The sequence below is a fragment of the Fusarium solani genome, assembly GCF_023522795.1.
Source record: "Fusarium solani strain SB1 chromosome Unknown bctg00000003_1, whole genome shotgun sequence".
In the NCBI taxonomy this organism is placed as follows: Eukaryota; Fungi; Ascomycota; class Sordariomycetes; order Hypocreales; family Nectriaceae; genus Fusarium; species Fusarium solani.
This window is the reverse complement of record NW_027072154.1, coordinates 4,576,479-4,594,491: the sequence shown is the minus strand read 5'-3', so window position 1 is coordinate 4,594,491 and position 18,013 is coordinate 4,576,479. Positions and strand designations below refer to the sequence as shown.

At 28.6% G+C, this 18,013-nt stretch overlaps 2 protein-coding genes across 2 annotated transcripts; one reads left to right on the top strand and one right to left on the bottom strand.

The window, feature by feature from the left end:
* Positions 1 to 894: 894 nt before the first annotated feature.
* On the bottom strand, positions 895 to 2,857 carry MRS44_007046 (uncharacterized protein; the record flags this gene model as incomplete). The annotated part of the gene is made up of 6 exons (XM_065621976.1): positions 895 to 1,137; positions 1,181 to 1,860; positions 1,899 to 2,090; positions 2,141 to 2,213; positions 2,292 to 2,582; positions 2,642 to 2,857. The coding sequence occupies 6 exons, from the start codon at positions 2,855 to 2,857 to the stop codon at positions 895 to 897; spliced, it is 1,695 nt and encodes a 564-aa protein (XP_065478048.1).
* A 14,558-nt stretch (positions 2,858 to 17,415) lies between these two features.
* On the top strand, positions 17,416 to 17,982 carry MRS44_007045 (uncharacterized protein; the record flags this gene model as incomplete). Its single annotated transcript, XM_065621975.1, has 1 exon — positions 17,416 to 17,982. The coding sequence occupies one exon, from the start codon at positions 17,416 to 17,418 to the stop codon at positions 17,980 to 17,982; it is 567 nt and encodes a 188-aa protein (XP_065478047.1).
* Positions 17,983 to 18,013: the final 31 nt, after the last annotated feature.

Sequence of the window (18,013 nt, the reverse complement as noted above, 5' to 3'; positions counted from 1 at the left end):
AAGACCTTAAACTAAGTTATTTTAAAAATATTAATTTCTTTTTATTTAATTAATAATAAAACTATTAAGGTTAATCTTTTTTATTATATTAGTTTTATTTATATTATAATAATCTTTTATTTAATTTCCTTAATAAGTAATATTATTAAAAGTATAAAAAAGGCCTTAATTAATTTAATAAAAGCGCTATAATATTAATTAAAGTTAATTTTTTTACTTTTAAGTATTTGTATATTTAAAAAATATATTAAAAAACCTTTAAGCTAATATTCTCTAATATTATCTTTAAAGCTATTATATATAGCTACTTTATTAATAAAGTCTTTAACTTATAAATAAGAAATAAAATAGGTTAAGTTATATTAAATAAGAATTTAATCCTATGGCTTTTTCTTACTATAATATAAGCTTTTAGTAGGCCTTATTATATTTTTTTTATAGATTATTGCTATAAATTTATCCCTTAAAGGTAAAATATAGTATTTTATATATATTAGCGGCCTTATGTATTAAAATGCTATTTATATATATCTATAATATATCTTATATATTCTATTTAGTTTATTTAGGTATAGTAAAAATAATATAAAAGTTAGCTTAGTAATAGCTTTAATATTAATTAAGAAATCGTGGTTTAAAGATATAGTTTAATAGTATTATAAGGTGGAAAATAGGTGGTCAGTTATGGGGGGTTAGACGTTAGGGCAGCATTTTTAGAATCGTTATGTCTATCCTAAAACGACAAAGTGTAACACCCTAGTTTGCATTCAGCTTATAGGATAATATCAATAAATTAACTAGAATATCTTAGCCCTACTTCGTCTTACCAATGCGTCAAGCAACAAATATAGCGATCAACTCCCCTAGCTTTCGTTTCCCTGCATTTGCAGTGTTTTAGATAACCGCACGCACAATGCGCTTGGGTAGAGAAGCCCACGTCTTCTCCTCCTCAGGCTCCTCCTCTTCAAGCAAAACAATTCCGGTGTGAAGATCCATCTCACTGGCCCTGACATACAACTTCCAGTCACGAGAGTAAACCTTCCAACCAAGGTACAGGGCGAGAATGACGGGACCGGCGAGGAAGGACATGAAGAAGGCCTCAGCGGTTGGTGGGGAGCCATCAGGAGCCTTAACCTTCTTGTTAGTACAGTTTAAAATTAGTCCAATGATTGAGACTTACAAAAAGGGCAGAGTAGAAGGTGGCGATAAGAGCAAGAACGTTCAGACCAAGGCCGATGTAACTGCCCACCACACCGAACGGAGACTTATAGGGGACAAGCCCCAAGTTGATGCCCTGGGCCTTGAAACCAGCGCGCATACGGGCGTGGGCAAGGCAAATGCTGCCCCACACGAAAAGGAATGCGAGACCGGAAAGGGCGAGAAGCCAGTCAAAGATTTGACCACCTTTTGGAGACTCGCCGACGTAGGCCAAGAGACCAAAAGCAAGTTGAATGATCACGCACCAGAGAGGGCGGCCCTTGCTATCAATATAGTTCAGGAATTTAGGGGCATGACCGCGAGTCGCCATAGCCTGCATCGTTCGAGTGGACCCGAAAGTGCACGAGTTGGCAACAGACAAGACGGATATAGTGATAACGGCGTTGAAGATAGACGGAAGGACCTTGATGCTGGCATCCTGAATAGCCAAGACGAAAGGCGAAGCCTTTGTATCAGCACCAGATGCACCGAGAAGACGCTCATCATCCCTTCGGAGAATGATACCGACGATGAAGAGGTTGATAACGTAGAAGAGGGCGATACGCCAGAAGACCTGCTTAGAAGCAGTGGGAATAGACTTCCGGGGGTTAGCAGACTCAGCAGCAGCGAGACCAACCATCTCAGTACCGCCGAAGGCGAAAGCTATGTAATAAGTTAGCCAGAGAGAAAAATACGCAAACAGGATGGGAAGAACTCGCCCGCAACAACGAAGACGGCGCAGAACCCTTTGAAATTAGTAAAGGCACCAGGGTCGTACCAGTACTTGGTGCCAAGGTAACCCTGATCGCCGACACCACCGCAGTTGATGATGATACCGAGGATGATGAAACCCAGGCAAGCGCAGATCTTGATAATAGAAAGAACAAACTCGACTACGACTGATTAGTGTCAGGTTCACGAGAGGCTGAATAGCAATGCTTACCTTCGCCATAGCCACGGACACCGAAGACTTGCACAATGGTGAGAGCCACAAGGAAGACAGTGACCCACACGGCCTGTTGATTGTATGTTAGATCTCAGGTCTTGTTGCTGGGGCAGTGAAGGAGCCAAGATTGAAGCCAAGGGAGACGAACCATATGGATATCAGTGCGCCAAAACTCAATCGTTTTTGATGCCGCGATCAGCTCAAAGGGAAGAACGGTGAGCCAGGATAGAGCGTACTCCCAACCGCAGGCGAAGCCCCAAGATTGATCAACAAAGCGGACAATGTAAGTGTAGAAGGCACCATTGACGGGATACAGAACGGCCATTTCCGCCAGAGCCATATTGGTGATCAGCAACATGATGCCGATGATGAGATCTGTGATATTATGTTCGTCAATTATCGTCTTGAAATCGAGCGTAATGGGAAGAATTCTTACAGCCTATAATGGTCAGCTTTTGTTTTCTTGAATTCCAAATAATCAAATTGCTCACCAATGACCAGAGACGCAGGACCACCTTTGTGAAGAGCACTACCAGAGCCGACAAAGAGACCAGCACCGATAGCACCACCGATGGCAATCATCTGCATGTGTCGACTGCGCAGGTCACGCTTGAGGTGACCCTCCGGATGGGTGGTGCCCTCTTCCTCATCGTGAGACTGCGGTTTAACCGTGGTTTGGTTCTCGAGATCCTTTGTGGGAGACGGTAAAGACATGGTGGACGAGCTTTTGTTAGCCTGAGGGCGTCCGATTCAAGGCGGGGGAAGAGGAGAGACTGTTAAGAATGATCTCTCGATGATCTTCCAGAAAAAGGGAGGCACAGTATGGCAGGGATGCGCGATGTCTTTATACTACGTAGGATTCAAGCACACCACCGCGCTAGACAAGCTTTAGACAAGCTTTCCTGGGCGCTAACGGTGTGGTTCCTCGCCCGTCGGGGCTCCTTTTAAATGAGGATACATACCCGGTATCCCGGTCAGGGTCGAGGCTGGTCTCGACCAATGCACCGGGTAGTGGGAGCTAGCATCCCGATAGTTTGGGGTCGGCCCCTTGGGAGACGTCACTCATCGAAGGTGCATGGGATAAACAAATCAGAAAGGCTTTGCTCCGCTGCTATGTTTTTGGCACTATCGGTGAGGAGGCTAGTGTAATTCAAAGCTGCTTTCCCTCCCTCCTGTTCTTGTCGACGTCAGAAGACTTTCTGTAAGACCACCTGACGCAAGACTGGTGTGATTGAAGCTAGTTTACTTGTGCCAATCATGACGATGGAACAAGATGTTGGCTACAGCCTGACCATCACACGGAGGGCATCAGACCGTCTGCTATGAATGACCTCTTTTTGTACAGCGGCGATGCCCTATCTCGGGACAGGGATTGCTCGCTTGACCTCCCTGGCTTGCCCAAGGACATCTGATTGGCGCCGTTCCTCCGCCCCGTGCCATACCGTTCCACAACGGGGAATATCCCAGAGTATCTTGGCGCCGGATTTCAGCGACCCAAACATGTTTGGTTAAAGCAGTAAAGCCAACGGAGTGGAACAGGGGTTATCAAACACCCACTACCGGTAGATAAGCTTTCCAGTCTGAACTCCGCAGGTCGCAATGTTTACAGCTATTGAAAATGATAACCAAACCCTAGCTTTTGCCTTTATTTGCTACGCGTTGAAACGGCAAAGTATTTAATTCTAGTCGTTGGCCTTTTTTTTTTCTGCCTTGATATGGGAATGCTGGCAGCAAATTACGTCCTATCCAAACGTGAGAGAAAGGCAAAAGGCTAAAATGATCCCACAACCTCCGCAACTCGCCTACTTGATTAGGAAGGTGCGATAGCGAATGCAGATAAGCTCTGTGCCGAACTTCCGGTATCACTCCTCAAGTCCGTATCCGTATAATGGATCAAAACGGGCCCCGTTTCGGGTTTTGGACCAATCATCGCCTTTACATTTCTGCCCTAGGTATTACATGAGAGGCAAACCGGTCGCGCTTTGCGCAAAGGAGCCTTCCAACAAACCAGCTACGAGGGTACCGGGCTGCCTCGTAGAAAACCCCATATAAATCAAACTGGCGCTAAAATGACAGGGGGGTAAACCGGTGGCCACGGCAGCGGGGTAAACTCGTAGGTAGGAAAACCCATAAAAGACCTAAAATATAGATATTTAGGTAGACAACTATAAAGACATTAGAATATTATCGGTTATCAGGATGAAAGAACCAGAATTATAGTATGACAATCGGGTTGAAATTTGTATTGAGTTGGATGGGATGCAGTTAAGAGTGGGGCCACCCGTGATAGCGATATGCCAGACAATTGGTTCTGCAGGGATCATTAGTGGCACCAGTCGATTGATAAGAATTATCTAAAGAACAAAAGAACTCGAACAGCCATGTGTTCGGGCATAGCTATTTAAGTTCACGTCGTTAGGATTACCTATGCGACAGGCCAGATATGAAACCGGATAACGGCAAGACAAGGCGAAGGATACGGGATTACTTTGATCCGGGTACATAACATTCGTCGTCTAGGCATCGAAATCAGATGAGTCCTGGCATACACACGGGGATCCAAGGCAACGAAGATACAGATCGAGCAGCCAAGGAGCAGTGTGTCCATCATTTAAGTTACTTAGCTTAGCTTCGCAAGCAGACTTGGTATGGCTGCCGCTTGTGCAATGTCGTGATTTGTAATTATTAGATTAGGCCTTATAGAATAGCTCTAAGGGTAGTTACGTGCCTTTAATAGCGGGCTAAGTAATCTCTAAATAATAAGCTAACTAGGCTTAATTAAGAAGGATATATTATATCTTAAAAAGAAGAAAAGAAATTCTTATAAAAATAATAATATAAGTAATATATATATAAGTTTAAAAATAAGCTTAAATAATTAAAAATTAAGAGTTTAATATATTAATTAATTATTATTAATTAATTATTATTAATTAAAAAATTAAATTAAAAAATACTTATTAATTACTTTTTAAGTAATAATAATAAATATAAATATAAAATTAGCCTTTAATATTAATTAAGTTACTTAATTTAATATTTGTAAAATAAAAATAAAAAACTAAGATTTATAAATTTATATTAATCTTTTAATTAAAAATAAGCTTAGCTATTTATTAAATATTTTTATAAAATTAAATATATAAAATATAAATTAAAAAGACTTAAAAATTAATATAATAATTATTAAGAGTTATTATTAAAATTACTATTAAAATTACTATTATTTATATATTTTAATAATAAAGAAATAATAATATAATATATAAACCACTTATAGCTAATTAAGGCTATAAGGGCTACTTAATAAGTAATTAAAAAAAGGTAAATTAAAAGGTTAAGATAAGAAAAATACCTAGCTAAGAGCTATAGCAAAAGATACCTCTTTTAATTAAGTAGTTATATAATTAAGCATATAACTAATAGGCTCGCCTAAGCCCTAACTTATACCTCTCCCTATAGCCGCTACTTACCCTTAAGCGCTAAGGGCTATAGAAAAATAAAAAAAGCGGGCTTAGAGCCTTCTAATTAGCCTAATTAGCTTACTAAATAACCTAAAAAATAACCCCCCCACCCCACGGGGGTTAAAAAATCATAGCCCTAGAAAGCTAATTATAAATAGCCTTAAAGCTTAATCTTAAAGTTAGTCTTAAAGGCCTAAAAGGTAAGTTATAATATAACTTAATAGCTTAGCTATATATATAAAACCCTAGGCTAATTAATTAATTAGTTTATTAAGTAACCTAGCTAAATAAAGCTCTTAAAGCTTTAAAAAACCTAGCTTTTACCTCTCTTATTATTAGCCTTATAACTATCTAGCTTATAAGGTTATAGCTTAGCTTAAAAGCTTAGCTATATATATAAATTACCTAGCTAGCTAATTAATTAATTAATTAATTAATTTAACTAGCTAGAGCTCTTAAAGCTTTAAAAATATTACTTTATCTCTCTTATTATTAACCTTTAAAGCCTATTTAGCTTATAAGGTTATAGCTAAGCTTAGAAATTTAGCTATATACTTAATTTACTAGGCTAATTAATTAATTAATCTATTAAGTAATCTAACTAAGTAAAGCTCTTAAACCCCTTAAAAGTAGCTACTTTTACCTCCCTAGCTATTAGCCTTCTCATAAGGTTATAGCTTAGCTCAGAGGTTTAGTTATATACCTAATTTACTAGGCTATTTAATTAATTAATCTATTAAGTAACTTAATTAGCTAGGCTCTTAAGGCTCTTAAGGCTTTAAAAAATATAACTTTACCTCCCTTATTATTAGTCTTTAATATATACTTAGCTTATAAGGTTATAGCTTAGCTTAGAAGCTTACTAATATATATAAATCCCTTAGCTAATTAATTAATTTATCTAATTATTAACCGAGCTAACTAAGGCTCTTAAAGCTTTTAAAAAATATAATTTTACTTTTTTTATTATTAGCCTTTAAAGCCTTTAGCTTATAAGGTTATAGCTTAGCTTAAAAGCTTAATAATATATATAATTTACCTAATTAGCTAATTAATTAATTTATTAATTAATCTCTTTAAAGTTATTTTATTTCTCTTATTATTAGCCTTTAAAGTCTATTTAGCTTATAAGGTTATAGCTAGGCTTAGAAGCTTATAGCTAGGCTCTCTCTTATATATATATTAATTATAGCTCTTAAAGCTACTTAAAAGAGGCAATTTAGCTAAAAAAGAAAATTACTTATAGCTTTAGATATTTACTAAAGGTAATTAAATTAAAGAAAAAAAAAAAAAGCTTTAAAAAAATAAAAAAAAGTAAATTACTAGCTAGCTATAAAGATTAGCTATAGCAGCAATTTCCTAGCTAGCTAATTAATTAAGCTAGTAATAGCTAGAAGCTCTTTTATCTTTAATAAGTTAGTCTTTATAGCTTTTTATTATAATAAAGGAAAAAGGTCTTAGTATAGCTCTAAGGGTTAATTTTAATAATAATTTCTTAGTTAATTTATTAATTAAGTTATTAAGTAACTTTAATAACTAAGCTTCTTTATAAGCCTAATTAACTAAGGTACCTTTAGCCTTTATACTAATTAGTATTATTTACTATAGCTCTCTTTTTAAGCTACCTAGCTAGCCTTAGCTTTAAAGATAAATTATAATAATAATTTCTTAGTTATTTAATCTCTTAACCTATTAATTAATTATAAGGCAAGGGCTTTTATAGCTACCTTTAATAAAAGGTTTAAAGCTTAGCTATAAAGTTAGTTATTAAAGTTAATTATTAAAGTTAGTTATAATTAACTTACTTACTAAAGGAAAAAAAAGACTAATAAGCTAAAGTTATAGCTTAGCTATAAGGGTTAATTTTAACTATAATTCCCCTAATTAATTAATTAATTAAGCTAAAAAGTAACCTAATAGCTTTTATAGAGGCTAGCTATAAGAAAAGATAATTTATTGCGGTACTTATAGCTATAGAAAGAAGAAAGGTTAGCTATAGCTATTAAAGTTATTAAAAAGGAAGAAGCTAATTAGCTAATAAAAGCTTTAGCTAAGTTAAAAGTAGCTTTTATTTATAGCTATTATTAAGGAAGTTAGGCCTTATAGTAAAGGTAATAGCTTAAGCTTATTAATTAGCTATAATAGCTTTTTCTTAGCTAATTAATTAATTAATTTATTAATTAATTAATAATAAAAAAGGCTTTTTTAAGGTATTAGCTATAGCTAAAAGAAAAAAGTTAAAAAAAGAAGGAATTTATAACCTAATAAAAGGGGCTATTAAGTAAGAAAGAAAAAGCTATTAAAGAAGAAGCTAATTATTATAATAAGGCTCTAGATAAGAAGGTTACTTTATAGCCTTAAAGGTTAATTTTAATTATAAGTCTCTTAGCTAATTAAGTAATTAATTTATTAAGTAACTTCTTAATAAAAATACTTATAAGGCTATAATTAAAGAAGCCTAAAGATTAAAGGTTAAAGGTCTTATCGCAAGGTAAGGTCTAATAATAAAAGAAAGTTTAATATAATAAGTTTACTTATAGCTACCGCGAGAAGTTATAATATAATTACCTTAATTAATTATATAGCTAATTTAGCTAGCTAATTAAGGCATTAATTTATTAAATAATTATAAAGCTTAGGGCTTTTATACTAATTAATATAACTAATAGTAAGAGCTTTAATTAAGGGAGGGAAATTATATAGGTTTATAGCTTATTAGGGTAGCTTAGAAGTGCCTTTCTAATTAGCTAAAATAAGGAGGCTATTTTTAATTAGGCTAGGTTATTTCTTATTTAACTAATTAGAGATTTATTTTATATAAGAGTATTATTTTAATAATAGAGGAATAATAATATAATATATAGATTATTTATAGCTAATTAAGGCTATAAGGGCTACTTAATAAGTAATTAAAAAGAGGTAAATTAGAAGGTTAAGATAAAATAGATACTTAGCTAAGAGCTATAGTAAAAGATACCTCTTTTAATTAAGTAATTATATAATTAAGTATATAACTAATAGGCTCGCCTGAGCCCTAACTTAATATTTATATAAGCTAAGATATATATATTATATATATAACTAAATAGGGTTAATTAATTAAACCTATAAACCTTTATTTACTACTAAGGTTTATAAAACTCTAATATTAATACTAAGAATTAATCTTTTTAAATAAACCTATAATACTAATAACTTTTATTTCTTAATATAATTATACTTATAGCTATATAGCTAAATCCTAGTTGGCTATAAGACTTTTTAATCTTTTTATTTAATATTATAAAAGATATTAATATTAATAATAAGAGTTATAAGTTATACTTTATATTAGTTATTATCTTAAAAGTCCTTAAGGAATATAATATCTTTATTAATAAGATCTTTCTTTTTTTTTATCTTTTTTTTTAAAGCCTTTAATAAAAAAAGCTTTTCTTTAATAAAATTAAACCTTTTATTAATATTATAACTAAGTAAAAAGAGATTAAGAAAAAAATATTATAATTAAAGATTATATATTTAATTTATATTAATTAATTAAGCTTTATATTTAATTAAAAACTTTAAAGGGCTTTATTTAATATGATTTTTTATAGCTTATTATAAGTATTTTTAATACCCTTATAAAGCTTATAAATCGCCTTAATAAGATTATTTTAATTATATTAATAGTTATATTAATAGGTATTAGCTATATTATTTTAATTATTTAATTAAAGGTCTTTATAAAAAATAATTATTATAATATTATTATTAATATATTATTAATTAATTAGCTAATTATAAATTAATTAATTAATTAATTATTATTAATTATAATTAAATCTTTTTTAATAAAAATAATATAAATATAATATTTTATTATTTTAGCTTTTCTAAGTAATTAAGAATTATAAAAATAATTAAAAGATTAATATTAAAACAGAGTCTTATTATATAAAGGGCTTAGATTTTAAACTCTTTAATTAATTAAGATATAACCTCTTTATTATAAATAGAGCTAATTTTAATATATTATTAAAGCTATTAATAAGTAAATAGATAAATCTTATTATTTTAAGCCTATTAAGACCTTAGGCTTTAAATATAAAGCTTTTATTATTAAAATTATTAAGATAGTACCTAAGATATTTTAATTTTTTTTTTATATAAAATAAAGTCTAAGAATAATATTAAAATATAAAGTTAATAATATTATTTATTTACTTAAAGGGATTAATTATTATAATTAATATTAAAGTTTTATAAACTTAAAAAATATTAGTATTAGACTTATTAATAAATAAAAGTTTATAAGTTTAATTAATTAAACTTATTTAATTAAATATATATTATATATATCTAAGCTTATATAAATATATAAATAATAGTAATTTTAATAATAATTTTAATAATAATATAATATAATTATAAATTAAAGTTATTATTTAAGGTTAAGCTTTATTTATTTTTTTATATTTTATTACTTAAATTAATATATTATATAATTTAAGTAAAAATAATAAGATTAATATAAAAATAAATAAATTTAAAATATATATTATAAAAATTATTTTTAATATAAATAAAATTAGTAATAAAATAATATATTTTATTAAATAGAAAAATTACTTTAACTTAAGAAATATATAAAAATAATTAAAATATCTTATTAATATATAATACCTTTTAAAGAATTTATATTAATAATATTAAAAAAACAATTATATTATTAATAAAACTTAAATCTAAGATATTAATATATATTTTAATTTAAGTTTTTTTATAAGTAAGGACTTTTATTATTTTAATTACTTAAGCTTATATAAAGAAATTACACTCTTATATATTATTTTTATTTTTTATAATATTAATTACTACTTATACTTATAAGATAATATTAACTAAGAAAATAACCTATTTAAATATTATTATACCTTTTATAAAGCCTCTTAATAAAAAATAAATAGCTCTTTAATAATAATTTCTTATTTATTTAAATAATAAGCCTCTTTAATAATATAAAATATTAATATTATTTATAAAAGTATTAAAAAAATATAAATTATATATAAGAATTTAAAAAAATACTTATTATATTATAATTTAATTAAGTCTTAATTATATATTTTATATTATCTTATAATACTTATTAATTAATAATAATATTTAATATCTTATTTTTAAATATATAAGTTAATATATATTATTTATTATAAAAATAATAAGTAATTATAATTTATTTATTTAAGTCTAAGTAATTTACTTAATATACTTAATAAGTAAGATAATTAGATAAATAAGATAATTAAAAATCTCTTAACTTATATTATTATTATTTAATTAATTAATTCTTAATTACTTAATATATTAAAAAGAAATAAAGAGGCTAAAATTCTTCTTGCCCTTTAGGCTTATTAAAATACCTTAAACTTAAGTCTCTAGCGAGCTATAAGAATCTATAAAGTTAATTATAATACTCTCTTTAACTATAATTAAGGCATTTAAGCCTAAGCTAATATTATTCTTAAATTATATAAGCTATTTAATTTAAAAAAGAGATCTTTTTTTATTTTATTTTTAACTTAGATTTATAAGGATTTCCCCCTTAGCTTTATAATATAAAAAAAATAATTTATTAATTACTTATTAATTATAATATATTACTAATTAGTATATATTAAGCCTTAAATTTTATTAAGTAATATTTAGACCTTAAGATATATTTTTTTTAAAAATATAATTATTAAAGAGCTAAATATAAAGATTTAATTATTATTTATAATTAATTTTAACTTATAGTAAATATAATTATAAAATATAATATTTAATTAAATAATATTTATAACTTTAATAAGATTAGCTTTCTTATAGGTATAATTATAAATAAAATAATTATTATAAACTTAAAAAGGTATTTAAAGCTAAAATTAATATAGCCTAGAAACTAAGAATAAATTATAATTATTTAAGTAATTAATATAAAAGGCTAAGTAATTTAATTATTTATTATTAATATAAGTTAATATTACTTTATTAATTAATACTAAGAAACTAACCTCTTAAGTAATTAAATTATTATAATAACTTAAAATAGCTAAATTAATAATAAGATTAATCTCTAATAGCTTAAATATTTTAATTAATATATAATTAATTAATTAATTAATTTTTATTATTTTTTAATTCTTAATAGCTATAAAAGTTATTAATTAATTAACTTTAAAAGATATTATAAGAAAAATAAAATTATTTAATTTTATATATTACCTTATTTCTTTTATTTATTTTAGCCCCTTAATATTAAGTACTTTATGCTTTTAAAGAAAGCTTATAATTAAGAAATAAAGTATTTAATTAAATATTTTATAACCTATATTTTAAAAACTAAGTTTTTTTTAGCCTTTTATATAATATATAAGGCTATTATAATAAAAAGAAATATTAAGGGGGCTTTTAAAAGAATTAGCCTTATTCCCTTTAACCTAGAAGCTATAATCTTAAAGCTTAATATATAGCTATAAACTTTAATGCCTATTAAGAAGGGCATTAAATTATTTACTCCTTAGGTCTTAAGGACCTTAAAGATTATATTTAAGGCTAGATCTTAGTTTAAATACCTTAAAAGATAAATTAAAAGGTATTATAATAATTCCCTAGAGTTAATTAGAGAGGCTATAAAGTCTCTTATAAAGGTAATAAAGAGAAATATATATAAAATTATATTATTAAGGGCTAAGGTTAAAGACCTTTAAGAGGTAAATAAAATACTAAGTTAATACTAAAGGGCAAAAAGGATAAGATTATAAAAAAGAGAAGTAATAATAATAAAGAAAAGAAGGTTAATAATTAATTAAATAGATATAAATATATAGGTAATAATAGAATTATTAAGGAGTAATAATTAAGGAAGGTTAATATAACTAGGCATTTAGCGCTATAGTATTTATAATAAGCCTAGGTATAATATAAAGACTTATTAAGTAATAATTAAGATATCTAGAGAAAAATATAATAAGTAGTTTTAATTAATTAAATAATTAATAATATTTTTATTATAATTTTTATCTTAAGAGCTAGGATTTTTAATTATTTTATTTATTTAATTATTTTACTTATTAAGTATATTAATATATAAAATATATATATTATATTTTCTTATATATTAATTACCTAAGTTATTAATATAACTAAGTTATATTTAATACTTTTAAGTATATTATTAACTATAACTTATAATATATTTAAAATAATATTAATATTTCTTTTATAAATATAAATTAATATAATTTATTTATTTCCTCTTTAAACTTATATAATTATTATAATATTTAAGATAGCCTTAGTTTTAATAAAATACTATTTATATATAGCTATTATTATATTATAAATACTTTTAATTATAAGTTAAAAGATTTAAATTAATAATTAAATTACTTTATATATTTATTTTTCTTAATAAATATTAATTTAAGACCTTAAAAGCTTATTATATTTTTATTTTAAGTATTTATTATTATAATACTTATTATATATTATAATTTCTTTTATTTTAAAAATTATAAAATTCTTAATACTTTATTTTAATCTTAATATAATAAATACTTATTATAATATTTTATAAAATTATAAAAATATAAATATAAATTTCTCTAAATTATATTTATTATTTTTTAAAAATATAATTTTAATTAAGTTTTTATTTTTTTATTTTTTTTTATTTTTTATAAACTCTTAAAATTATATAATTAAGATAATAATAGCTTTATAATTATTAAAAATTTTAAATAAATATATAATTATATAATTTAAAAAAAAGAATTTATATATAAAATAAAAACTTTTATATATTTTATTTTATTAAAGTTTTTATTTTAAGAAATTAAAATATTAATAAAAACCTTAAAAGAATTATTATTTATTATTTAATATTCTTAAGTTATTTTATTAATATAAGCTTTTAATTAATTAAAATTTTAATTAAATTTAAAATTTATATTTTAAATCTTTTTTAATTTTTTTAATAATTTCTTTTATATTTAAAAATAATTTATTATAATATTAATCTTAGTTTATTTAATTTCATTTAACTTATATTATTAAAAATTCAAAAAATCTTTTTATAATTCTTTTTATATTTTTATTAACCTTTTATAAAGACTTAATATAAAATATATAATTAAATATTTTTATTTAAAAAATATATTAAATAATATAAGCTTTATAAGGTTTTAAATTATAAATTCTTTTTTTACTTAAAAATAAATTATTTATATATTAATAAGTTTTTAATTTAATTTTATTTTTATAAAGTCTTTTAATATTAATATATATTTTAACTTTTTATTTTTATAATACTTTTAGTTTTTTAAATTATTTTATATATAATTAAATTTATTTTATAAATTCTTTAATATCCTTAAAAGTATTTTTTATAATAATAATAAGGTTATTATTATTTAGCTTAATTATAAGTATTAATTTATAAAAGCGCTTTAAGAAGCCCTTTAATATAAGGTTTTTAACCTTAGAGAATATAATTAAAACTCTTTAATTTTAAGGAGCTTTTTTATTATTTTATTTCTAAGAATATATATATATAAACCCTTTAAAATTAATATAAAATATAAATATAATATAATAACTTAATAAAAAAAATAATATATTATATAATAAGATTAAAGCTTAAGGCTTTAATATAGCTAGCCTTTAATAAAAAGAAAGTAATTCCCTTATAATGCATAATAGTTATAGGACTAATCACATAGGACTAGGCTATTATATTATACTAATATAGGCTTTAAGATATAAGTTATAGCCTAGTTAGGTATTCTTTTATAGTAGATTTAGCACTAGCCCGGTATAAAACATAGTCCTATTAGTATTAAGCATTTAAAGAGAAAGAAATTAATATCTTAAAGAGGGAGAGGCGGCGGTGGCCGCTGCCGCCGAGGAGGAAAAAGAAAAAAAGCTAGGGCTAATATAGCTTTCTAGGCGCTAAATATTACCCTAGTGGCCCTCGCCTATAGACTTTATAGCTATGCTAGTATCTTTTCTAGGTATAGTATATTTTATATTTTTTAATTTAAGTTTAACTAGGCTAAGTATATATATATAATCTATAATATTATTATCTCTTAGTAAATCTTCTTTATATCTTATAAGATAAGGCCTTAAGTTAAGTTACTTAGACTACTAAGGGCTAAGATTATCTTAGTTATCTTTTATTATATTTAATCTATATAGCTTTTATTATAGCGCTAAGTCTATAATAAGACCTAGGAATTTATAAGTTAGCTTTACTAAGATCTTATCCTAGGCTATTTATAATACTTATTAAGTATATATTCGTATATAAGCCTTAGTAAAATATATTTATGAAAATTTATAAAGTAAAAAAACTAATATATAAGTTTTTACTTATTACTAAATTATTTAAAGTACTTATTATAGCTTATTATATATTTTTATAATTATATCTCTTATATTAGGATTACTTTATTATTAATAAAACCTAATAGCTATAATATTATTTACTAAGTTATAGTTTTTTATTAAGTTTATATTATAATAAATATAAAAAATTAATAAGAGTAATAAGCCTTATATAATTTCTATATATACTTTATATAACTTAGGTTTAAACCTATTAATAAAGATCTTAGTATATTAATCTTATAAGAGGCTTAATATCTACTTAGCTATCTTTTTATTAATCTTTCTCTTTTATAGGTTATATAAGAGCTACTAATATAATATATTATTAAAGGTACCTAAGATATTAAGTAAGAATAAGCTAATTCCTTACCTTTAACCTCTATTTTATACTTTATAAATCTTATTTATAATATAATATATAGTATACTTAGTAGATCTTAACTTCTTACCTCCTATATAAGTCAAAGGTAATAAGTTAATATCTCTACTATATAGCTTAGGCGGTATACTATTATAGCATCTATAATCTTACCTATAGTATTTAATAGCCTAATTAGCTAGTAAGAACCCGGGATAGTATAGTTATCTTTTCCTTACTCCCTTAGCATAACTATTATTAATTCCCTAAGATAGTAGCCGAGATTAAGGCTCTAATTAAAGATTGCCGATAAGTGAGGCTTGATCTATGTCGCTGCTAGCTGCAGCGCTCTGTTTGGGATGCCATCGGGGGTGCTTGTGACTATGCCGACAGTAACAAGACAAAGGAATTCCAGCGGTATGCAGTAGCAACGGCAGCGTCCTGCGCAAAAGCGTTTCTGGATGAGTGGGCACCTTCGGTCAGAGAATGGATATGACGACGTGGGGAGTTTGGACCCCGGAGGAGTCGCTGGCAAGTCTTTTTGGGAGGTTGCATAGATCAGAGGACTATATCCACTAGATGAACGCTCCATGAATGACACCAATTCTATTTCAGATTGTATAACACGCCGTTGCATAGATAGTCGATACAGTTCATCAAACATTGGTGAATCCTCCACTTTACATTAAACAAGGCCTAATAAAGATGCCGAGCAAGTAAGAAGTAACGTCTTAGACCAGAAACCCGAAATATCTCCTTTGCTTCACCTCTTTGTGTTTGCAAACAGAGGCTACAAATGTGCTTTTGTCAAGATCAGGTCGCTCATTCAAGAGTGTCACACGGATCGGGGTTATCTGAGCCGGATAGAGACTATCCGAAGGATGAAACACATAGAAGTCTCAGCTCTGGCAGCAGACTTTACCTAAAATATGCTGACACCCTCGCCGATAGTGGGGAGGGTGTAATGCAGTCCGAAGGATATATCTCTATGACATGATATTTCATGCTAATAACTCTGACTGTGCGCTGGCGCTCCACGGAGCAGTGCGTACATAACCGTGACCTTTTTTCGCCCTCTCTGTGTACTATGGCGACGTTATTAAGAAAAATAGGTTAGAATAGTAGCCGGTTAAGTTGCTATTGCTTGCGCCGGTCCTGGGCGCGGACTTTTATTAAAACACCTGCTAATCTGTTAGAACTTATAGAGCCTTAAGCGTAAATAATATGATGGAACGTTGCTGCCATCAGGTAGCTTCTCATAATGGAGAGATGCCCGTTTAAATAGGGTATCGATTATTAACCTGTCTAATATCTTGACCCTGGAGACCGCAATATAGCTGAGCCCTGTCGGGAAGTCCCGCTCAGATAGATCTGTCACCATCTTGTCCACTGAGATGCTCTGTGACTTATGAACCGTAATGGCATATGATGCTATAAGTGGGAACTGCTTTCGTGTATACGCGGATGTCCTAAGAAAGCAGTCTCGCTTGACGGGGAGTATGGGTATTACCTCGCGCCTATCATCCGTGGTTAAATATGATGGCCCGGTATACGTATCCATCACCATCATAATGACAGATGGGGCTTGTTCGTAATCGGCGGGAGCTGGAAGAAGTCACCAACGAGGATGATGCTTATGCCGCTAAAGAATTCGGCTGCTCTGGCAGGAAAGACTTGGCGGAGGCGTTTGTCGATCCATGAAAGCTGACGTAGACCTAGTATACTTTTCTCATTACTCACAAGATACCTAACGTCCCGTAGCTTCTTCTGAATAGTGTTAGCATCTGCTGAGGATAGGTCTGTAAAAGCCCTATCCATAGGTAGCCGGAGGAGAGAGTATAATGTTGTCCCCATTATTTGGTTGATTGTAACACCCGTGGGTGTAGCTCTCCAGATTGGACTGGGCCGGTTACTAGCGAGCCTCTGACGATGCGAAGACAGGACTTTGATCAGATAGGACTTGCCTGTCCCGCCACCACCGTCAACATGGAGTAGAATCTGCTCCTCGCTGCCGCATTGGAAGTGTCCAATGAATGTATCGTATACTATCCGCTGCTCTGACTCATAACGATCCAACTCTGGCGTTCACGTGTGAGTACGATGTGTGGATCGCAAGCAGCTATCAGGAGGAGGTTGACGTTGACGTAGCGGTCAAGTTCATTTCTATTCGCTCTGGCGAAGCTGTCAGCGAGGCCATCGCTATCAAGACGCTGGCGAAACCCAACGGCACGACAGAGGTAATTCGGGACCAGCGCGTCAAGACATCCGGAGATCTGAGCTGGGAGAAGCAGGATCCATTCATCATCCACGCGATAGTTGCTGTCGACGGACAGGTTGTGGCGACTGACACGGATTGGCCGCGGCCCTTCGGGTACCTAGACTTTTCTAATCGCAATGTCCGGGTCGAACTCTCCCCAGCCAAAGATCAGGCCACGGTGTCGGCGGATCTTCCTGTCAAAAGCTTCATGTTGGAAGAGTGGGAGGGCTTGAATCTGAGTGATAATGGAGTGGATCTAATTCCAGGGGAGAAGCATGTCATTACAATCAGTGGAGATTCTGCGAAGACTGAAGATCTGAGATGGACATACGTTGGTGCGTAAGACGGTCGAACAAGCATTATGTAGTATCATA